Source organism: Helianthus annuus, chromosome 9 (assembly GCF_002127325.2).
Source record: "Helianthus annuus cultivar XRQ/B chromosome 9, HanXRQr2.0-SUNRISE, whole genome shotgun sequence".
Lineage (NCBI taxonomy): Eukaryota > Viridiplantae > Streptophyta > Magnoliopsida > Asterales > Asteraceae > Helianthus > Helianthus annuus.
This window is the reverse complement of record NC_035441.2, coordinates 172887937-172911596: the sequence shown is the minus strand read 5'-3', so window position 1 is coordinate 172911596 and position 23660 is coordinate 172887937. Positions and strand designations below refer to the sequence as shown.

The following is a 23660-nucleotide window of genomic DNA, read 5'->3' as shown; positions in this document are numbered from 1 at the left end:
TTATTACATAATTTATAAATCAAATTGTATATAACTTTCAAATTATAATTTGATATATAGAATTAGATTTATTAAAACCGTGTAAAATACGGGGTTTTTAAGATATAACTTTGTATTAATATATTATTTATTTTTATTTTCATTATTAAAAAATACATCGATTTTATTACATAATTTATAAATCAAACTGTATATAACTTTCAAATAATAATTTGATATATAAAACTAGATTTATGGTTTAAAGATTTAACTTTTTTATTATTTGGTATAAAAAATTACATTTTTTCAACCCGTGTAATACACATGGTTTTTAAAGATATATTTTTTTTATTATTTGGTATATAAAATTACATTTATTCAATCCATACAATACACGAGGTTCTTAAAGATATAATTTTTTTATTATTTAATATATAAAATTTTATTTATTCAACTCATGTAATAAATTAGGTTTTTAAAGATATATTATTTTATTATTTAGTATATAAAGTTACACTTATTTAACCCGTGCAATACACGGGGTTATAACATAGTTCTTAACATTCTTTAGTAGTTCTATATTTAGAGAGAATTTAGTTCGTTAAGAAAAATTCTTTGAATATAAGGCGTCTTCAGAATAATGTTTTTCCCCTGAATCTCTATATTTAGAAATTAGATTATTGTTTTCCCCCTAAATCTCTATATTTAGAAATAGAGAAGTAATTTAAAGGCTTCAATGAACTGCAAGTAGTTTAAATATGGGTAACCCGAGTTCCGTACCAATAGTTCAGATATGGATAATTCTAATATCATACATAGATTAGGCACCACGTCTCATACTCAATGGAAACTCGTTATTATCTATCGGGTTCACGGGTGTACTTATTTATTAGCAAAATCATTTCATGAAATCAAATAACAATAATAATAATAATAATAATAATAATAATAATAATAATAATAAAATAATAATAATATACCAATTTCAATGAAAATTGTGGACAAGTATGAATTTGTGGAAAAAAGTCTAGCAGCTGGTTGGAAGTATTATTATTAGTTTAAAAATGACAAAAAAGCCCATCCCTTCAACTTCAAAGTGGTCCTATTCCATTAATACAATTGATACCCAATTCTTATCCTTCACCACCCCCCTCACTTTTATTCTACAAACAAACACCCTTTGGCCCTTTCTCTCAACCCAACACCTTCCTGGTACAGGCACTAAAGCATAAGGTACAACAACCATGTCATCATCTAAAGTTTGGAGCAAAGAAGAAGATAAGGCCTTTGAGAATGCCATTGCCACCCATTGGAGTCAGGATTCCAAAGAACAATGGGATACAATTGCCTCACTTGTACCTACCAAAACCATTCCAGAGTTGAAGCAACACTACCAATTACTTGTTGAAGATGTTGATGACATTGAAGGAGGCCTCATTCCAATTCCCAAGTATCTTGGAGAGGAATCATCTTCTTCTTCTACCAACCCACAAGGTAGTGGAGGAGGAGGATTAAACTCGAATCGACGCTCGTCTTGTAATTATAGCAACGGGTTCTCCGGTTTTGGTCATGATTCGGCTGGCCAGAGCGGCGGAAAAGGGAATTCCAGGGCGGAACAAGAACGCCGGAAAGGGATTCCATGGACAGAAGAAGAGCACAGGTATGTAACTACCAAAACTAACAACTTTTCCATTCTTTTATAGCTCTAAAACTATTTATTTATAATTTCATATAGCCAAAACTCTTAGACTAATTTTAAAAATAACACAAAACTTAGAATGTTATGTTACCATTTTTTAAATTTGAGAAAGAATTCATTTATTGTTGTTACTTTAATGATACAAGTACCATGTTCATGAGTAAACAATGATTGTAGAATTTAAGTATAGACAGTACAAGTTGTGGCTGATATGACCATTGGGAAATGTATTTGTCAGTGACCAATTATTGTTGACATGAGTGTAGTACAACTCATGTTGCATAGTGTACATGAGATCTAGCCTATTTTAAGAGTAACCATAATGTTGTATTTTGAGCTTGGTACAACTCCTAATGCATGTTGTACAAATGCAGGTTGTTTCTACTGGGATTGGACAAGTTTGGTAAAGGAGATTGGAGAAGCATTTCAAGAAACTATGTGATTTCAAGAACACCAACACAAGTTGCAAGCCATGCTCAAAAATACTTTATAAGATTGAACTCCATGAATAGAGACCGACGGCGAACGAGTATTCACGATATTACGAGTGTTAACAATGGTGACGTGTCGTCCCACCAAATCCCGATCACAGGCCAGTCAGGTAGTACAAACCCATCAACAGTTGGTGCACCCATGAAACATAGGCCCCACCAACCGAGTATGCCGCCAGGTATGGGTATGTACGGAGCACCAATGGGTCACCCGGTAGCCGCTGCACCCGGTCATATGCCATCGGCAGTTGGAACGCCAGTGATGATGCCCCACAGCCACCATCCACCATATGTTATGCCGGTAGCGTACCCGATGGCTCCACCACCAACAATGCATCAATAAAACATCAAATCTTGAAAAGTTTATTTTTTACCTTTAATGAAATAATTCTCCTAGTCATAGTGCTAGCTAGCATTTGACAATGAATGCAGTGGATCCAACTTATGAGCTTTTCTTTCACAAAAATAGGATTGTGAAAGGTTCATCAAGACAAAAAGGACCAAAAGCAGCTTTTGAATGATTAATTTCTGTTGGTTAAAATAATTTTTACCAACTGTTGTACATTTTTTCAATCTCACAAATCTTTCTCATTTGCAATAATTTGTACCCAAAGAAAATAATGAAAAAAAAATGATTAATTTCTAATGGTTGTTTGTCTTCCAACTTTGTGAGGTCCAAAATGTGACACAATAAGAGGTGGTGATTGCCAAAGTTAAGCTGTCAAACATCATTGTCTGTGGATGTCAAAAAGATATGAAAAACAAAAAAAGCATCCTAATATCTTCAAAATTAAATATTAGTCATAATCCCCTCAAAATATAACAAATACTACTATTGGTAGAAAAAAATATGGTACAAAATGAGGGTGACTTGGAGAATTTTTAGAGCCATAATGATGATTTTATACGCTTTCTCGCGTTTAGACGCAGCTGCTCCGAGAGGGTGTGATGTAGAAACTTTTTCCGTCCCAACTTCCACCAAAGGGGCACCACAAATCGGCGTTTTTTCTTCTTCTCTGCAAAAGAAAATCATAAAAAACGTTACTTGAAATAAAAAGGGTTGAACCGATCAAAAAAGTAGAGATGGAAGGCCATTTTAATGCATACAACCTAATTAATGAAATTGTTAAGAATATTATAATTAACTACTATGATTATTATACTATATTTTTCTAAACACAAATTATTTTTAACTTTTATAGAATTTTGGACAACGTGTTCCGATTAACCCAACCCGCAAAAGATTGTACTTCTACAACCCACCATGACATCTCATTTCACACCAATATATGAGATGCAGAAAATGAAAACGTTCAAGTCTTCTAGTGGAATTAAATAAATGTTTTAAAAAATTTCAAAGAAATTGCCAGAATATCTCTTATTTCCATTTTACGATGTAATTTAGACTTGTAAAAGGACTTTTAAGTGGTCCGGTCCACACAACACCAAAGATTCCTTCCTCGGATCATTTTCAAGAATATCATGCAAAGGGATATCACGAATACGTAATAAAGGTCGATAACAATTTTATGTAAAAACCTTTAGTTTTATAGAAGAGCAATATGCCATTTTCATCCCTGAGGTTTGGCCAGTGCGACTTTCGTCCAAAGATTTGTTTCATAGCATCTAAATCCAAAAGGTATGAATTTGAAATCTTGTCATTTTCATCCGGATCGTTAATTCTATCCATTTTTCTCCGTTAAGTTAAGTCAGAGGTCTTTTTCGTTAACTTAAAGGACAATTCGGTCTTTTGAATACTTGTACATAAAGTGAAAAAACCGAATTGACCTTCAAGTTAACAAAAAAGACGGAAATACCTCTGACTTAACGGAGAAAATGGATGGAGTTCACGAGCCGAATGAAAAGGCAAGATTTCAAACCTTTCGGATTCAGATGCGAAATAACAAACTTTTGGACGAAAGTCGCAAAACTGGCCAAACCTCAGGGACAGAAATGGCATTTTACTCTTTATAGAAGTTGGTTTTAGAAAAATATCTTTATTAAATAATAGCTAAAATAATAATAATAAAAAAAGATGGTATGGGACAGAGGATAACAATGAACTCACTTATTTCCTGAATAGCATAAGATCCCCACCGCGATTGCAGATCTGAAAAGATAGGGCCTAGAATAGGCCAAAAATTGTTCTGTATCTTCAAAACATCTAGAACCGTCCGCAGTCCAGATTTAGACGGTACAACATTCTCCAACATGCTTTCGGGTTTTTCACCAAGCAATACCTTCAACACAAAACAAATATATTTATTAAATTTATTCTCTAAAGCGTAATATATATATATGTATGCCACTTGTCAATAAGATTATGCTTGGAGTACCAACCTTGATTACTGCTGTAGCTGATGATGATATTGAACGGAGATTGTAACTGCAAAAAAACATAAATATAAACTTTTCGTGTTGACTGTTGACGCTTCTTAATCAAGAAAAAATAGGAAATTAAAAAAAAACTGAGAAAAACGAAGTAACGAACCCGCCCTCTAGGATAACGAGCAACTTTCCTTTAGATAAAGAAGTCAGCATTTTTGTCATTTGTGCATAACCAACAGGAGTCACCTACCAGATATAAGATTTTATTAATTACATTAGAAATGTGTAAACATATACAGTAGTTATACACACATGCACAAATAGATGGATAAAAAATTAAGAAGCTTACATCACAGCATCCAAGTGGATCACCCCTTGCAGCATCAAATCCAGCTGAAATGATTGTAAAATCAGGAGCAAACTCACGGGCTGCAATCAAGTGAATTCCGAAAGTGAGTACATGTATACACATCCTAAAAGCAATAATATATTAAGATATATAAACAGAAATAACCTATTGGAAGCACGATATGCTCAAATGCAAAAATATAATCGTTATCTCCGACTCCGCCCCGACTCCATGGAACGTTTACACAGTACCCTTCTCCACCCATGGAACCAAACTGCCAAAAAACGTAACACTCGCTGTTATTAGATAACATGAAAATATTCAAGTAAAATTATATCGTTGGAAAAAGCACACAAAAACATACCTCATGGGCTGCACCAGTACCAGGATAAAAATTTCCACCTTCATGTCTATGTAAAGATACATACAAAACCTGTACAAATCAATATAATTGGAAACAGATGTTTTATTTAATATAGCACATCATCAATGAGCTGAAGAAAGTAACATCATTGGTTGCAAGAATCACCGTTTTGTTCTGCTCGTATATTTCCTGAGTGCCATTTCCATGGTGTACATCCTGCAAATAAATGTGGTAAATCAGTAAATATCATACTTTAATATCACTTTCAACTAATACAGGTGTTTCATAAACAGTGAATAAACTATCATTAATAAATTACCCAATCAAGAATTAAAACTTTTTTCGCTCCTGCAGCCTGAGCGGCTGATGCAGCAACTGCAGCATTGTTGTGAAGGCAGAATCCCATCGCATGTTTTACGCCAGCATGATGACCTGGAGGACGCACCTGCCACGTCACATGCAGATAAGTTAAAGTGTACAAAGGTGAGTTGTATTCACCAAAGTCGTCAAAAGTTCGAATTTTATTTTACCAGAGCAAACCCATTTTTAGCGCGCCCGGAATATACGGCAGAAGCAAGATCAGCACACAATCCCGCTGCCAGCCTTGCGGCGAGTGCTGAATCTTTGTTTGCATAAGTATCAGGTGTGAAATAACTGACATACAAGCAAGTGTAACCGGCTTAATAATCGTTACTTAGCGTACCTAACAAACACAATGAGGCAACGCTAAATGTAGAGGTTATTATTAATTGTCACTGTTTAACATACCTAGCAACGCATTGGCTTGAAAGTTGGACGGAATTAATATTTTCATCAGAGTGAACCTTAAAACAAAGATCATAACACATAAATTGTTTATACATCCATCCAATAACGGATCGCTTACAAGCTCTGTATAATTTAATATGGAAAATGCTTACCCTCAGCAGTTCTTCTCGCGTAATTTCTCTTGCTGAAATCGAACGGCATCTTCCAGGAAATATACCTACGAGGATTTAACAAACCAAACAGGTTCGATATTAAATATAACAGGTAAAGTATAGAAAATTAGCCAAAAATGAAAAGGATCACACACCTGCTGTTGCCAGGCTGGCAGCAATTGCTCGAAGACGATCTGGTCTTTCAGGATGGGGATGTGACTTCATTTCAACCTACATTATAATAAAGACCAAGTATGTGTATCCAACTAATTACCTTTTGAGCTACATGAACATTGAGAAAATGATAAATAATCATGGGCAATGATTTTTTAATAAAAAACATTTACCTCAGAGTGAAGCAACATTCTCTCATCAAAACCCACAGCTGTTAGTTTATGTGGGGCCATAGATTGTGAGCAAGAAGCTACATTAATAGAATAAAGATATCATGAAGATGAAAACATATGAATTGAAAAAAAGAAGAAAACATCAACACTTTATTAAGATTTGGTTGGCACTCCGAAATTCTCTGATGTAATATTAGTATATAACCTAGAGAATATCATTTAGTAATTCTTTCTTATTGATGTCTTCTTTCCTTGTCTATTGTTGATAGCTTCTATAGATTTAATAAAAAAATCCAACTGAGTTAGGGTTAAAGGACAAAACGTGTAACAAAATTCCTATAAAGGGCAAAACCTGTCAAAATTCGTTGAAAATTCCTATAATCTACATGAACTGATGTTATTCCAAAATTTTGATTCATAAAAAGAAAAGATTATAATTGAGCAGAGTTTTCTTTTCCAGGACTAAATAAACAAAAAACAATGTATAACCTTTTAACGAATCATAATAAAACCTCTAATGCAACAGTACTTTAAAAAAGAAAAAACAAACAAGAAAAAAGTTATGATTTACACCTTCTGATTTCCCGTTGCGTTCCAATGATTTATTTGTAACCGAATCTGCCTCATGTAAAGACGATGCAAGAAAGCCATGCCTAAGGATTCCAGATTCTTTATGCTCTCCACATATCTGCACATAAAATATTTTGCAAATTATTGACAAGTATCCACATATCAGAAATACATCTTATATTATATCATAAATATATATAATATTATATATATATATATATAAACAAGTTGCGTCACAAAGGGATTTGATATGAACATACATGGCAATAGATAGCACCATCAAGGTTCACCAGCGTACAGTTAACACAAAACCATGTGGGAACTGTTATATGGTTTTCTAAGGGGTCCCAATCACTGTCATCTTCGTCATCAAAATCACCATCTTTGGCGTACATTTCCTCAAGAGTCATGTCTTCATGTGTCCCTGAATACTTCTGTAGTTAAACCATATCATGGATTAAATGGCAAATTATCCGAAAAAGTAAGAAATAACATATAAGACACCAGTCATAGCTAAAAAAATCCAAAATCAAAAGCCCCATTTATTACAACATCCAAATATGGATTGTACTATTAAATCAAGTATATTCCTTTTCAAACTTGATCAGAATCAATTGTTACTTTCTTACTATTTGGTATTTGTTAATTGGTACTTTTACATGGTTCAATGCAGTTATTACATTTAAATCTTCCTTTTAAATTAGATGAATACTATCAAAACAGAAGCTAAAACAAGATTAACATTATTATAATGATATTACACTAAAAAGTGAACACCTTTCTTAGGTACAAGAAAATTGAACGAAAATAAATTTAAACTAGAAAAACATGAAATCCCATTCACCCAAACACCAACTAATATTTTTTATATCTTTATTTAGCCTATGTCCGTGTACAATATCTGGTGTATAATCTACATGTCTCTACTAAAATAGAAAACAAAATGGTAACAAAGCAGTAAGAAACGTCGCCCCATGTCATCAAATAAGTAAACACTTTTAAGTTATAAAAAACCAAAGGGGACATTCGCCGGAACCATCTTAGAGCTTATATTAATACCATAGAAGTGGAAGTTTAAACAAGACTAGCATCAAGAGTTAAAACTAAATCCTTTCGACCTTTCCTTTTCGTATAACAGGAGTATATAACATTTATTAATTGCAAACTAAACGAAAACTACCAACACTTATTTATAGTCGTTACCAAATGAACAGAACATAATAAGACAAGAATTTCCATGCGGGGCCCTAAATTAATGTTAAGAGGAGCGAACTCCTTTTAAAATGTTAAGCTACAAGCATTGTAGTAAAAAGAACAAATATATCAAAAAAACAGAAACTCAAGCTACAAGGGTTGCTTACTTTGCCAGCTGTTACGTCAGTTACAACAACTTGATCATGACCGTTGTTCTCCGTCACCCCATTTCCTAATCCATTAACTTGCATAGTACTCGAAACCGATTTGTGGTCAGTGTGACCACCTTCCAACACAATCATCCCTTCATTAAAAACAAAATCATCAGCAATGAACCAGTTACACCCTAAATGACATAAACAACACATCAAAACGAAAAAAAAGCACCTAAGCATAACATACATCAAGAAACACAATCTCCTACACTTAATGTTTCCCCTAAACCCTAATATTATACCAATCAAAAACACAAACACAAACAAAACCAAGCAAGAAGCAAAAAAACCCTCATAAACCCTAACAGATACATAAGCACAACTCCAACTTTAACAATGCAAAATTAACAAGATTGTATGTGTTTCTTGTGCGCATGATTATGTTCACTACATCAACTTCCAGAAAACGAAAACAAAAACAACAACGGTAACCTAACGATAAACATTTTTACTATCGGACATACATTTGAGTGGTTGCGATGAATAATGAGGATGAAAATTGCAAATTAGAATGATGATTTAGTGGATGAACTGACCTGATTGAGCCGAAAACGGCGTTGAATCCGACTTTAATTTCGACTCGTTGGATTGATTTTCGAATTTGGGGGTACAATTGTTTTGAGTGACGAGAGGTGAGGGGAGCCGACTTTCTATTGGCGGGATTTTTGCCTAAAGGTCCTTGTTGTTTGATGGTTTTTACTGTTATTACCCCGGTATTAGCACGTTGTTTTTAGTTAAGGCCAAACTCTTTTTGTGATACCTTGGGAGACACGGATTTGACGTACTTCATTCCATGTATGTCTATGTTAATATGTTATTATGGGTTTTTTTTTTTTTAAATGTTATTTTTCCCTCTCTTTTTTTTGTCTTTTTTTAAACCAATGTACTGTGTTTAGTTTTTTTACGCTAATTTTATGGTTACATTTTGCTGCTTAAATTTGTTATAATTTGAAGGAAATGATGATGAATGGTCGGTTCAATTTTCGTATATCATATACAACTATTCTCTAAATACTAAGGTGTTGTTTGTTTTTTAGAGGTAAAACGTCTGCAGTATGCGAACCACATCTATAGCAGAAGAGGTAGACCAAACCTCTGCAGTCTGCAACAAGAAGACTGTTTATTTTTAACTTCTCCAAGCTGCTGAAGTAAACTGAAATATAAATAAACTGATTTATTAAACTTAAAAGAGTTTTCAACATTTATAAAAGCACAATAATAGTTATACAAGCGCTAAATCATCAGAAAAATTAACATCAAACAGTCATAACAATTAACATCAAACAATCTAAAAATTCAAACAATCTGAACAATTAACATCAAACAATCAAAAAATTAACAGCACAAAATTAAGATCATAACATAAAAACACAATAATAGTTTAAGTTTCAAATGTTACTGCATAAATTCATCCTAATGATACTTCGATGTTGATGACGATTGACGACTATGAGATGACATTTTGATGAAAGTTGAGGCAAAACTAGCCCAATACATATTCAAAGATCTAACTCTTTGCAGCGGTTTTTTCTTTAGTTGACCATGACTGAAATATGTACAAGTAGGTGACCATAACTGAAATCTGCAGCAGAATGGATGAGATAACATACATACCAGTAGAGATGAGTCGCAGTGAGACTCTCCGGCCCCAAGCTCGTCAAAGGTAGAGAGAAGGAGTGGTATCAGCGGCGGTGGAGGTAGTAGGGGATGTCGGCGACGGTGGAGATAGGGGATGTCGGCGACGGTAGAGGTAAGGGGGTTGTCGGCGGTAGGGAGAGGAAGGGGCGGAGGAGAAGAAGGTGCTAGGGTTTGTGTAAGAGGATATGTGTTTAGAAGAGGAGGAAAAGAGGTTAGAAGACTTGAGTCCACATCTGCCCCAAAAAGAGGATGGGCAGACATTTTTAATAAAATCACCTCAAGAAAACAAACACACTGCAGACTCAAACGTCTGCGCGTGGTCTGCGTGGTACAGACATAAGAGGTCAAGAAGTGCTTTTCACAAAAAACAAACACCCCCTAAATAATAGTTGTTTCTTTTCAACAGTTCTTTGTCCTTATCTTCATTAGTTGTTTCTTTCATCAATCGTTACTTTGGGGAAAACAGTTCTTAGTATCATTGACTTGAATCTTTAGTGTGAAGAATAACTGATACTAATTAGTTGTTTGGTTTTATATCATGTGTGATCAAGGTTACTTAGTTTCTGTGTCGTGTGCAACAACCTTGACTATCACAAGGACCAGCCTTTTGCATCATGTATGATCAGTTACCTAGTTTTCATCATGCCTTGGAGTCATTAAGTGACCGCAACTCCATGTAACGGGGGTGCCTGGAAGCGTAAACACTTTTGACATGCACATATCATTAATCATCATAGTCTTTCAAAAGATAAGGAGTGAAGAGCATTTACATCCCCTCCATCACTTTCTGCCTTATAATTTAACTAAAAATCATAATTTTCAAAATTTATTTCTATTTTATAAAACCTCTCACGTCCAATCCACCATTTTTATCTTTATCTTAGTCACATACATTTATTATATTATATTATATTTCTCGTTTTTATACACTCATAATAATTTGACGGACGATGAATAGTAGCTTTTATATATGAAAAACTAGTGAAACAATTTTTCAAAATATAGGGGTGGGGTAAAGAAGTGGTGGACGGGTTGTAGTGAGTTTTAGTAGATTTTTTAAAATTTTAAAGATAGAGGAGGGGTTGATGGATGGGATATGAATGCTTAGACTATTCTCCATCCATATGATCAAGCATATAAGTTGATCATAGGGTCGTAAGATTTAATCTGATCCGATCAAATCTCATTTTGTTTGAATTAGTATCATCCCAATTAACAACTATAACCATATTGACCAACAACTAGAAATCCACACTGAAACTAACAACTTTATAATTGAAACTATGATTGGCAAAACAAGGAGGTAGTTGTGTAAAGGGTCAAAATAAGTTGGTCAAGCTAGGTTCCGGTTAAAACAAGTTGGGCCATAGAAGATTCACCCGCTATATTTAGTTTATATTTAATTTTATGGCGGCTAGCCGGTTAGTGATGGTGTCAGTAGTGGTGGCAACATCCGTAGTAGCGGTAGCGCCGCTGACAATGTTGGTGGCGGCGACGTCTGTGTTGAATGGGGCGGCGATGGTGACGACTTCCACCTGGTTCTTCAATTATACTTTGTTTTTCTTTCAGTCTCACCCATGCGAATATTACATACGACCAATTTGACCCAAAAAATTATTAGAAACTAAAACTATGTAGCCTAAATCTAATTATGTGGGTCCATATTGGAGCTCTAATTTGAAAGTACGGAAAAAAGTTGAGAACCTGCAAATAAACTTAAGAATTTTGTTTTCGCCGATAGTCTACGTTTTTCATCCTTAACGCAGTTATAAAAATAAATAACAAGTGTGTTGTATGTGTGATTGGGCCTATTGTGTTAATCAGCATAAGAAAATCATAGAGACTGGTTTGAACTGTCAATGAACAAATATCCTTTTGTATGTGTGATTTGATCAAGATAAATAGGTATATGACATCACAAGAATGACACTGTTGAGAAGTTATCACTTATTACTTGTAGCCATGACCGACACTTGATTTTGACGATTATACACGATAAAATTCTATTCAGCCTCAAGCGTTATAATCCTCAACCTATGACGAACGGATACAATGTAGCCGCTTCGTCACATCAACAAAATCATCACTAAACCACATTTACAAAACAACTGGATAACATTAATTATCTAGACAGGACAGGACAATCCTTATGATATACTTCACATCAATAATCTCATGACACACACAGACACAGAACGAGATGCATATATGAAGGGGTATAGTTGTTTCTTGTTTGCAGATTTACTCTCGAGACATCATCAGTCATTGATTAGAAGAGATTAAGGATTAACCCCCTTGTCGAGACTACCTCTTTGGTTCTAATCCCGCACGGATTAGAACCGGTGTTTCTTCAATATACATACCAAACCAAGAAATATGAACAAGAGTCATCCAGACCAAGTACCATTCGAACAAGTTGAGGTATTATACTAATGCCTAAAATATTAACGCTTTATGCTCAATCATTCACAGACAATAAGGAAGGTACACACGAAGGAAATGTGTGTAAAGAATTAATGGTGTAAGTCTAGCATAATGTAGCTAGAACCAGACTATTTGAAGGCTTGTAGAAGGTACCCATGTATTACACCTGGTTGAGGCCCGGTATATGCATCTCTCATATATTTTTATTTCCTCAAACATATCTTTGTTCTATGTTCTTTATGTTCTATGTTCACTTTTTAAATCTTCCTCCGATTTTGAAACTTTGAGGGTGAATGTATTGTGCAAGACTGCAAGTGTCAATTATCATATCTACTTTCTATACGTTTTAAACTGTCAAGATGTACAGGGAAAAGCATCTCTAGGACTAGGAAACAATGCTACAATGCTAATATTACCTTGTATGACTGTCATGATGACATTGTTGCAAGCAATGTGGCCTTCAGTTCATTAATTTCTTTAACCAATTTGTCGTTCTCAGAATTACCACTCTCTACCACAATAGCCAATTCTGCATTTTACAAAGTAAAAAATCATCATAAGCAGCTTCAAACACATCAAAAGTCTAATTTTTTAAGTAGTAAAAAATCATCATACTTATGTAAAAAATCATCATAAGTAACCAATTTGTCGTTCTCAGAATTACCACTCTCTTCCAAATACATTTTTGCACTTATAATTACTCAATCTCTGCAAAACAACATTTTTACTTATCCCTTCCTTTCTTGCAAGTTCTTTCATTTTATATATTTTTTCTTTTCCTTTTTGCAGGAACCCCGAAACTACTATTTCATCAATATTAACCAGACTACAAGAATAAAAGAAATGTATAGTTGCTATATGTAGGGTAAGTCGGTCCAGTCTACGATTAGTAACACATTTTCATTACTTTATTTAGATATAAAAACTTTGAGGTCACAAAGAAAATATTACCTGAATTATAGGCATCAATACCTTCAAGTATCTCTTGAACAAAATCTGACATTGAATTTTGCAATGAACTAATTTTCCTCCCGAGAAGACGAACTTCATTCTCAAGGTACTCTTTCTCCGCCAACAACTTCCCTACTTTACCATGTCCTTCCTCCTCAACCCCCTTCTGAAATTCCAGACACAATGTACAGAAAGTTTCCCTGTGTGAACGTGAAAACAAAATAAAAAATCATTATAGCGTTCCGTTAGCAATTGAGTTTCCTAAATGAACTCAGTAAACACCTTTTGCTTTTGATTCTTACAAGTATCTCGTGTTGCTTCATTTTCATGCAAGACAGCTCCTTCTGTAGGCATTCTCTTCTCGCTCTCGATTCATCTAATATCCGATACATACACATCAGACAGATTAACAGATCATCAGTAACTGAATATATTAAATATATACTATCATTATCAAATGATGCAAGTATTAAGCCATATAACAGCAGACTAAATCTTCAAACATAAATATACCAACTCATCTTTTGTTTACATTTTGTTAATTGCTTGTGTCTATCCAAATCAAATACAGATCATAGACTTACTACTATTACAGATCTTAACGAAGCCAAGTCACAAATGTATGCTCGAACGATTCACAAGGAATGAAACATTAAAAAATTAGAAAATATCTCGTTACCATTCATGGCCATGAGTCCTTTTATTTCAAACTGAAGCATGTACATCGTCTTCATCAACTCCGACTCTCGAACAGCTAAAGTTCTCTCGAATTCGGAACACTTGACGATTTCTGATTCGATATCTCTGGTAATTTGGAAATTCGCCTCTATTTCTTCGTTCACCTGAACGGATCAAAATCAGCAAAAACCTAATATTCAAATCGATTACATATGAGATTATAAAATTACGAATATAATAAATTGGATAGCGAACCTGATCAAGCATATCCTTAAGTGCTGATAACTGACAGAGAATCGCACCTGAATCGTCCATTTTCTTTTCTTCGATGTCGATTTTCGAACTCCACGAGCTTTATATTATGTTATTGCCGCCCGGATGAGTTGGGCTTTTAAAATAATTTTTTTATTGGTTAAGGCCTTTTAAAAATTAGAAAATTTAGATATATTTTATTGGCTAATCTGGGGTTAGCCCACCTGGTAGAGATTTTTGTCTCTTAAGGGGAGGTTTTGGGTTCAACCTCAAACATGGAGTAGTTTAGAATTAAATTTGGTGTAAATTAGGAGTGAATAAGCATTATCATTCAAAATAAAATATATATATTTTATTGAGTGAAAGTTGAAAATAATTAACCCTTTTACGCTTTTGTACTTCAACATGGTCTAATCCTTTAATCTCGAGTTGTTAGCCTGCTACGTATTGTTTCAGAAAGAAGAAAAAAAATAAAAAAAGAAGATCGAATAACTCCGTTTGAAATCAATATATTACCATTTCATTTGGAATAATCACGTTTAAGTATATGAGGTTTGGTTTGTTGCTTCTTTATTTACATTTAGATCCTAAACTACTAAATAGTTAAAGACGATACGATATGGTTCGTGAAAGGGGGGTTGGGGGGGGGGGGGGGGGTTTGTGGAGGTGATGTGGCATCATGGCAACTACTAACACCCCTTATTTCTGTAATTTGTTTTTCACATGAGCTGCTTGATGACAATTTCATTAATGGACCACTACTATGAGCTTTTTTAACTCAAAGCTATGAATGGAATGTGGAGATCTCCCAGCCTTCATGGGTTGATCTCAAGTAAGTTACTCATGAAATCGAGTAATAATGCATCGGAAACTCTTCCAACGATGTTACTTTCAACTTCGCATTTTTACCTCAGCATAGTCTAAATCTTTTCATTAATGGACCACTATCGTGAGCTTTTCTGTCTTTATGTGGATATAATAACAAAATTGCTCCAACATAATGATAAAAGTGACAAAAGACATCCAATGTACAATTCCATGGTATCAAACTGGGGAATACATTGCCAGTAACACACAATATATCATGGGCTTGTTCTCTACTTCTCCAACTACCATCTTCATATGGCACTATAAAATTCACATCTAACAAACCCAACCTCACTAATAAAAGGGGTAACCGGGAACTCGACACCAAGTATATACATTATCCATCTAACATCTTATACAACACAACATTCACGGAACAAACATGATCAAGAAATGGCCTCTTGCTTAGCAACCACCTCTCCATCTTTCTTCTTCAATCTCAGAGACTTCGGCTTTGCGTTGGGCGCCACAAGAAGCAAACGCGACATCACATAACCCAAAAGTTCTTCACGATGCGAAAACGTAAAATCCAAATGAGCGTATTCAAACTCATTATAAGAAACATCCACACCCGCTTCCCTCATTAACCTATAATGTTTCCTCACCATTGAGGGATGGATCACCCTGTCTTTCCTCCCTGCAACAAGATCCACAGGAACATCAATGAGCCCATAATACTCCCCCAAATCCAACGGTTCTCGAGAACCGTACGCTCGCATGTTAGCCGCAGGACTCCCATAGTCGAACATCCTGAATTTACGTGCATGTTTCATTTGAGCTAAATGAAGTGCTATACCAAACGAAACTCCAGGCATGTCATTCATGTTGTAGTGGGGTAAACCCAATACTCCAACCCAGTTAGAGCTGTCACCACCCAATAAGTAACCCATTAGGGTTTGAACCACCCCACCAACAGCAGGATAATTATGGAAATCCCGAGCTAATTTGTTCACCAACATGCGGAAAAACCTTGTGGGTATGTAGAAACCGGGGATGAGAGGCTGTAAAACTGGAGCGAACCAAAGGAGGAAGTGTGCAAGTGCTGTGAATGCAAAAGTCGAGTCATGATGGAAGCCAGCTGGCGATAGAAGGATTACTCTTGATAGACGGTGAGGCTTTTGTTCAATTCTGCGTGTTATGACGTACATGAGAATTGCAGCTCCACCTAAGCTGTGACAGATGGCACAGAGTTTATAAGGTTGCTCGGTGTTTGCTTCTTCGGTGGTATCACGCTCTGAAAGAGACTTTAATTCTGACGTTTTCACTTCGTGAATTTTTTCTATCATCGCTGGTACATCTTCGATCCCATTTTCATTGATGGAGTAACGCCAGTATCTGTTCAAGGAAGATATCGTGGGCCCCACAGGTATTAGATAGACGCACTATTTGTATAAACATAACGTTACATTTCACGAGCCGAAAGGAACTTACTCTCGTGAAGATATATTTTTGTTAACATGTTCTCTTGAAACTAGACCACGAAAATTGCCCAGGAACACATCATAGCCTGCAACAGGAAAAAAAATACTCATATTAACTTGTTAAATACAAAATGCGCCTATTGGACAAAGAATATAAACGCAAACCTTGATCAAAAGCTGCAAAAGCTGGAGAGCCGACAACTCCGTTAGACACCCATCTGGAAAGAAGTATAAGGAAAACAAAGTTGGCATCAAAAGCATCATGCACATGTGTATGTAGTTTAATGAAGTAATAAGCAGATACTACATACCCCATAGATGAATCAAATACGCCATGTTGAAGATAAACCGCCTTTCTAGCATCACGTCTACAAGGAGGAGAGAATCATATTCAGGATAAACTTCAATGCAAAATGCAAACCTCAATACAACAAATAAATTTAAAATGTTAATACAAGAATAACTTCTACCTCGGAATCCGTTCCAAAAGGAGAACATATCCATCATTAGTAACCACTCTGATAGCTTCATACGGATACCTAAAAAGTAAAAAGTTTTTTGGTGTTACAATTGATGCTTCTAGTGTGACGATATTAGATGCCGTAGTCTTTCGCAATAAATACTTTTGAAGTTAAACTATGCAGCTTTAAAATAACAAATAGAACTTACCCGAGCTCTGTAATGACGTCTTGACATGTTCGAGCATCTGTATTCAACGAACTATTCAATCTAGTTTTCCTTTCTGTCGGAGTAGGGTCGTCTTCAGCCAGAGTTGCTGTAGCCACATAGGCACTTGAATCATCAGCAGAAGACCACCTGAATAACGCCCTAAGAGACTCAATTGGAGAGAGAAAACAAGCCGCTATCTTGTGAATACCATCAAATATGGTTTCAATAAAAATTTCCATTCCAAGGTGTAGATCCTGAAATTAAAGAATTTAACAATCTGAGATGGTAATTTCAACCCATTTACATGTAAATTTATGATGGCTAAGAATTAAATAGATATTAACCTCTATAACACCACGCCTTCTATCTGTAGCCAGTTGAACAACATGATCCAGTGCTTTTCTGCCAGCATGGACATGTGAAGTCTGGAGTCTTCCGGGGCTGCTAGTGGGCCCCTTTGAGCCTCTACCAAAAAATATGCTATACAAGTAAAATGGTATCCCGAGTATTAGCCTGGCAGGAAGCAGAAGCCACACAAACATGGAAAAAACCAAGTGGGCCCAGTTCTTCCGACGCTTTGTGTAGCTGCTTGCCCTGGAGAATCTAGAACCTTGTGATGATGGAGATGCAGGAGATATGTCACCGTCGTCATCATCATCGTAATCTACATCTTCTCCAGATGAATAATCTACGCTTGATGCTGAGTCAGAGTCCATTGAGAGTTCATGAACAAACTGGTTAAAGGAAGACACCCCACTACCCAAAAAAAAAAAAAAAAAAGAAGAAAGCATGTCAATAAGAAAAATGATGTGCAGAATATCTTGCAATAGTATTTGAAACTAAAAGAGGGAAGTATTGTCACTATAGTAGTGTATTTTGAGAGATTTAAAAAAATATTAGATGTTAAACTAAAAATGAAAGCTTGCAAGAATAAAACAAAATTGGATCAATACAGAGCAGTGTTACTTTCTTCTGTATTTTTTAAGGATGGTTTATTTGCAACAAAAAAGTAAGTATGATGATTTAAGAAGGTAATAGATTTTGTGTACACCAATGAATGTGTGCCCTATTCACATTTAATAACTAGTTATCGTATATAATATTGTTAGGCAAAACAACACATATCTCGAGTCTCGACTATATAATACAAGGGAATGTTCCTTTGAACCCGAATCCCAAAGCAACATTTGATCTAATTGTGAAAAGATCACAGATTAAAGCAAAACTTATTTCAAATGTCATGACTCATAAGACGCAATCAGCCAATCACGAATCTTGAAGATAGTTACTAAAGGAGATACAATGGCACATGTTGGGACATAAAATATTCATGGATGAAATATACAAAACAAGTGAATATGACACTAAATATGCAAAGAAATGTGTACACTACTGACACGTAAAAGTTCCGAATCACTACTAGATTAAGAAACAAAATGGAACTAAAGCATTAAATGGAAACAAAATGCTGCCTCATTTTCCCCAAATTTCTAGGTTTTATCTTTATTTAGAAAACCCATGTTAGGGAGGAATAAGAAAAAGGCTTACTTCTCCATCCAACGAGGAAGCCGGGGTCCACGAAAAGATGGTCTCAGCTCCCAACCATGAATACCTTCAAGCATCTTAGTCTTGCCAGGCATTATAGCCAACAACATTGCTGATACTCCATTTATTAGCCTCAAAATGATATTCAACCACTCGTAACTAATCGTTTTCACAGACCTACATAACACAACAGATCTTTAAGACAAAGACAAGTGACCAACATACATAATTGCACATCAACATGACAAATTATTCCCTGTTTACAACTTTAAGATCATATTTTAGGGACAAATGTTAATCAAGTTCACACATCACCATCCTGCAATGATTTCAATCACAACAGAACTCCAAAACTATCATGTTCTTAGTTACAAAACAACTAAAAGATAATTTTCATACAAATAAACTCAATTCAAAAAACCTTTGCAGAATTCTTCACGAATATAAAATCAAACATATATTAAATAACAAATTCTGCATTATCCACTAGGGCACAATCTGAATGTTCTACGGTCCTCATTCCAACCCTAACTAATTCGAAAATTCCAAATTACAATCTAAAACAAGAATACGACAGACACAAGCACCAAACCCTAACAGAAACCACCAAATTAGTCTTCAAATCTTATCTAAGGCATCCTCTTAACCATCACGAAAATCTAATTCCGTTTTCGCAAGTAATTAAACCCTAAATTCACCACAATCGTCAACCAACCCCAAATTAAACCGATCACACACCAAACGGTTACACAGATCACAATTAAAACATCTAAACCTTATATCGATTCACAAACAGTACCGAATTTCAGTCGAATGTGAGAAAAAACAAAACAAAACAAAGCAAAAATAAAATTAGGAAACTAACTCTTTTGTGACAGCAAGGAAGTTGTCAACGAGCCGTTGCATCATTTATGTATGTATAATTGTATATGTATATGTATATCAGATTGAATTGGTGGCTCTGAGTAACGGTAGTATAACAAACAGCAGATCCAAATCGAAATGAAACCCTAAAAAATCGGATTTTCTAGTCGATGATTCTAGAGAGAGAGAGAGAGAAAGAGTATGATTGTAGAGAGAGAAAATAGATAAAACGTGGCGGAGGAGAGAAGGCATGTGTCTGTATAAGTTACAAATATAAAAGCGATGCCGGTTTATCGTCTGGGTGAGTCGGCGAAGGAACAACTGAAATGGGACCCACACGGATTTCAAAATTGGGAAAGGGACCCACACACAGTGAAGGTCTCATCCGTATGACGTGGAACTGTAATAAAGTGTGTGGACGGAGCACGAGTGCCACGTGTAAAATGTGTCGTCGTCTTATTTTGATTTTTGCGATTTTTATGTGGTATCCGTATGACTTATAATAAAGTTGTTAATGTTAATAAATATTTTAATTTTTAACCATAGGTAAAACGAAGAGGAAAAGAAATAGTTATACGGCTGGACTGAATCTAACGAACATGCGTCTTGAAACACTATAAGATGTATTGTGTTCATCAAATTCAAATTACTAAATCAAAACATCTTAAATAGATTAAAAAGTTGTTTAAGGTGTAATCATGCATGCTGATAACAGTTCCTCACATTCGGGTTGCCTTAGGAGATGTAATTAAACCTTCTTGACGCGTCTTTCTCTCTCCCTCTAACCTCCGGCCGCCGGACGAGCTCAACGAGGAGGAACATATCAAGATAGTGAGTGAGGTAATCTCGGTTGTGTGCTTTGAGTCTACCTTCCCCCCTATTTAGGTATTGTTGTTGATTCCATTCGCCTTCCGGGGACTGTATTTCAGATTGCCAGGTGTGCTCGACGATGATGATGTGAGGTTTTTTCGAGTACTATTGTTAGTGAATCTCGATCTCACCTTCCATTCTATTAGGCTCTCGAATTCATCCATTCGCTTCCTGGCTCCTCCTTTTGTGGCTCCTGAGTGTCCCGTTTATGTCAACGACTAAGGTTATTAAGTTTTTTGTAGCAAATATTCCGGATGGGTGTAGGCCTTGGGATTTGGCCACGGTGTTGAAAGATTATGGAGACTTGTCCGGAACGTACATTGCTAGAAAGAGGAACAAGGAAGGGCTCAAGTTCGGTTCTGTAAGCTTTAGAGGTGTTTTAGACTGGAAAGAAATGGAGAACAAGATGAAAGGTATTAAACTTGGGAAGAATACGCTTAAGATCAATCTCGCTAGTTTCGCTAAGGAGAACGGTCCGGTTGAGATTGGAGGTCACACCAATGGTTATGGTCCAGTGACAGACAGGAGAGAAGGTCAGTCCGTTCTGAAGTACCCGCTCAATTTCACTAGACCCGGGTGTTCGTACAGCATAGCTCTTAATTATGAGAAACTTAAGGTTCCTGTAGATGAAGAGATAACGGTGAATGCTGGTGTCAAAGCCTTTGAGAGTCGTCTTCATCGATCTGTCCTAGCCAGATGCCGAGATTTTAACACTTTGGTTTCGGTTAAACAACTTTTGATGACGGCAGGGATTATGGACGTAGATCTACAATACGTGGGAGGATTTAATATGTTGCTAGTCTTCTCCTGTAACGTTGCGGCTGTGGATTTTCTCAGTCATGAAGAGGTGGCTTGGCTTTGGAAAGTTTGGTTTTCGCATGCGGATGTGAGGATTGGGCAAGCCATTGCATACGAAAGGGTGGCTTGGCTTCGGATTCATGGTTTCCCTCTTCACCTTTTCTGTGATGAGGTGTTTTTTTGACATATGTAAGCGGTTTGGGGCCTTGGCTAAACCACCACAAATCTCAGAAGATGACGGAGATCTGTCGATGGCGTGTGTTGGGGTTCTAGTTGGGGAAGGTAAAAGGATTATGGAGGAAGTTAGTTTAATTTGGCAAGAAAAGAAATATAAGGTTTGGGTTTCAGAGGATCTGGGGGACTGTTTACCTGATTGTTTGGATGAAGATGGGGTTTCGGTCGAGTCGAACAACGACAACTCGATCTTTGTTTCCGAGGTCAAGCCGTCGGAATCGTTGAAGAAGCCAGAGGATCACTGGAATGAAGAAGCTTTGGCTCCAAATTTTCAACAGGAAGCCCAAAGGGTGCATGGGGACACTCAGGCGGTGCACGAGAAGTCCCTAGATCCAGGTAATTATGCGGGTCAGTCTCCCATGCACGTTGGGGATGATTCCAACATTGGTGGAAAATTCGAGGAGGCTGGGGTGGGGTCAACGCCGCCTCTTGTTACTGGAAATATTCAAGCTAAAGGTGTTGGCAACACTGGTGGGGCCAATATGTTTGGAAATTATTCTGAAAGTTTTGTGCTGGGTACTGGTAATGAGAAAAGGTCAGGTTCTGGGAAGCCCAAAGTTTTGGCCCAAAATCGTACTCACAAGCCCACTCGGGATTCTCCTCGGCTGAAGCGGCCTCTTAAGAGACCAAGACAGAACGATGATGTCAATTTCTGCTACCCGCTTCCTGGTTCCTTTGTGGGTTCCGATAGGAATACAGGGGTTATTCGGGAGCCTGTTTCTTCTCAGCTCAAAAATTCGTTGGATCTCAATATCAGGGCGTCTTCAACAGAGACTCTGGCGGAGGATTCTCAACCTTCGGATTGTCAGGCTAAGGGACCTAACGAAGGAAATCAGAATCAGGGTGATGTCTCCGAGGAAGAAATTGAAGCTACAGTCGAGGTTGGTGCTCAGGTGGTGTCACAGCCCCCGACCCCTACCCTGGGAGCGGAAGCCGCGAACCAATCAGGTGGTATCGGTGTTTATTAATTTGGCAGCGGTAATTTTCATCAGGACCGTAGTTAGGAAATATTTTATCAGAGTAAAATACCACATTTTGAATAATAATACATACATGGGAAAAACCCAAGTTTCCATTATAAACGTGTTTTTAGGGATAACCCTAATGATTGAAAACAATTCTCCTTTTTAATTTGGTAACTTTTATAGCCACTTTTCTAAGCCTTCAGTGCTCTCCAACTGGCTTTTATTGGCTTCACACTAAGTTACCTGAAACACGTGTTTAAAACATTTTATCAGCAAGAAATACTGGTGAGTGAATCCCAGTTTAATCAAAACAAGTTTTATCAGTTTACAACATTGAGGCCGATCGTGTAATTACATTTGTTTCCATCTACCTTAATTACCACCCAAGGTACTGTCAACCCGACTTGTGGTCATGTTACTACTCACAATGTAGTAACAAATTTTGTATACAAAACCCCAACATACCGACGATAATTGTAAAATACAAATACTCAATCACTGTTTAATATAATGTTAATCATTTGAGGTTTTGTAAAAACAGTTTTCAAAAAGAAGATTACTCACATTGCTACTTTAGGTATTTCCTTTGTGGCTTCCTGGTTATAATTTAGTTAAATAAACAATGCACACGCGTTAGTATAATAACCCATAATTACATTAGATATACTCTCCCCGAGACAGAACTCCAACGACTACGTCGGGCAGAGCCTCGACAGCCGTTACGGAGCACTAGATCAATCGGGCAGCGTACCTAATACGTAACCGGGGGTTATAATACTTACAACGAGGCAGAGCTTCGCTATTTGGGGGGGGGGGGTATAATACCCGGTATAATAATTTCTATTCAGAAATTGAGAGAGATGTGTGAGATTTGAACGTAAACAACTGAAGCTCATCGATCCTATTTATAGTGCCTAGCTGACACTTTTTCGCGGCCCGCGACGGAAACAGGGGAAGGCTTCGTGGCCCGCCAGAGACCTAGAGGCGGCAATGGGTTGATGAGTCATCGACACGTGTCAGCCTAAGGT

General features: G+C 36.3%; 4 protein-coding genes across 5 annotated transcripts; 1 reads left to right on the top strand and 3 right to left on the bottom strand.

The window, feature by feature from the left end:
• The first annotated feature begins 1100 nt into the window (after window positions 1-1100).
• On the top strand, window positions 1101-2815 carry LOC110879619 (transcription factor MYBS1). The gene is made up of 2 exons (XM_022128118.2): window positions 1101-1639; window positions 2053-2815. The coding sequence occupies exons 1-2, from the start codon at window positions 1224-1226 to the stop codon at window positions 2510-2512; spliced, it is 876 nt and encodes a 291-aa protein (XP_021983810.1). The 5' UTR covers window positions 1101-1223; the 3' UTR covers window positions 2513-2815.
• Window positions 2816-2924: 109 nt separating this feature from the next.
• On the bottom strand, window positions 2925-9074 carry LOC110879618 (histone deacetylase 15). The gene is made up of 18 exons (XM_022128117.2): window positions 8993-9074; window positions 8409-8545; window positions 7308-7481; window positions 7051-7165; window positions 6478-6554; window positions 6286-6361; window positions 6131-6195; window positions 5979-6034; window positions 5741-5864; window positions 5530-5655; window positions 5376-5426; window positions 5211-5279; window positions 5012-5120; window positions 4847-4926; window positions 4661-4743; window positions 4510-4555; window positions 4238-4409; window positions 2925-3185 (listed from the first exon to the last, which is right to left on the bottom strand). The coding sequence occupies exons 2-18, from the start codon at window positions 8541-8543 to the stop codon at window positions 3052-3054; spliced, it is 1692 nt and encodes a 563-aa protein (XP_021983809.1). The 5' UTR covers window positions 8544-8545; window positions 8993-9074; the 3' UTR covers window positions 2925-3051.
• A 3680-nt stretch (window positions 9075-12754) lies between these two features.
• LOC110874957 lies at window positions 12755-14556 on the bottom strand. 2 transcript variants are annotated; one of them, XM_022123269.2, is made up of 5 exons: window positions 14403-14556; window positions 14149-14311; window positions 13752-13845; window positions 13470-13669; window positions 12755-13047 (listed from the first exon to the last, which is right to left on the bottom strand). In XM_022123269.2, exons 1-5 carry the CDS (start codon window positions 14460-14462, stop codon window positions 12947-12949), a joined length of 618 nt encoding a protein of 205 aa, XP_021978961.1. In that variant the 5' UTR covers window positions 14463-14556; the 3' UTR covers window positions 12755-12946. The 2 variants fall into 2 exon arrangements, with proteins under 2 accessions (XP_021978961.1, XP_021978962.1); XM_022123270.2 differs by having other exon boundaries at window positions 13491-13669.
• Window positions 14557-15378: 822 nt separating this feature from the next.
• On the bottom strand, window positions 15379-20044 carry LOC110879620. The gene is made up of 9 exons (XM_022128121.2): window positions 19767-20044; window positions 18905-19078; window positions 17701-18112; window positions 17357-17610; window positions 17158-17226; window positions 16999-17055; window positions 16853-16905; window positions 16698-16773; window positions 15379-16601 (listed from the first exon to the last, which is right to left on the bottom strand). Exons 1-9 carry the CDS (start codon window positions 19808-19810, stop codon window positions 15653-15655), a joined length of 2088 nt encoding a protein of 695 aa, XP_021983813.1. The 5' UTR covers window positions 19811-20044; the 3' UTR covers window positions 15379-15652.
• Between the last annotated feature and the right edge of the window lie 3616 nt (window positions 20045-23660).

Excerpts from the sequence above, each read along its gene's own strand:
- LOC110879619 (XM_022128118.2), top strand. The coding sequence starts at position 1,224 with ATGTCATCATCTAAAGTTTGGAGCAAAGAAGAAGATAAGGCCTTTGAG. Across the intron at positions 1,640-2,052 it reads TGGACAGAAGAAGAGCACAG|GTTGTTTCTACTGGGATTGG; the intron begins GTATGTAACTAC and ends GTACAAATGCAG.
- LOC110879618 (XM_022128117.2), bottom strand. The coding sequence starts at position 8,543 with ATGATTGTGTTGGAAGGTGGTCACACTGACCACAAATCGGTTTCGAGT. Across the intron at positions 5,121-5,210 it reads GTACTGGTGCAGCCCATGAG|TTTGGTTCCATGGGTGGAGA; the intron begins GTATGTTTTTGT and ends GTTTTTTGGCAG. Across the intron at positions 4,410-4,509 it reads CAGCTACAGCAGTAATCAAG|GTATTGCTTGGTGAAAAACC; the intron begins GTTGGTACTCCA and ends TTTGTGTTGAAG.
- LOC110874957 (XM_022123269.2), bottom strand. The coding sequence starts at position 14,462 with ATGGACGATTCAGGTGCGATTCTCTGTCAGTTATCAGCACTTAAGGAT. Across the intron at positions 13,846-14,148 it reads AGGACTCATGGCCATGAATG|ATGAATCGAGAGCGAGAAGA; the intron begins GTAACGAGATAT and ends ATCGGATATTAG. Across the intron at positions 13,048-13,469 it reads TATTGATGCCTATAATTCAG|AATTGGCTATTGTGGTAGAG; the intron begins GTAATATTTTCT and ends TGTAAAATGCAG.
- LOC110879620 (XM_022128121.2), bottom strand. The coding sequence starts at position 19,810 with ATGATGCAACGGCTCGTTGACAACTTCCTTGCTGTCACAAAAGA. Across the intron at positions 17,611-17,700 it reads GAAGGCGTGGTGTTATAGAG|GATCTACACCTTGGAATGGA; the intron begins GTTAATATCTAT and ends CTTTAATTTCAG. Across the intron at positions 16,906-16,998 it reads GTATTTGATTCATCTATGGG|ATGGGTGTCTAACGGAGTTG; the intron begins GTATGTAGTATC and ends ACTTCTTTCCAG.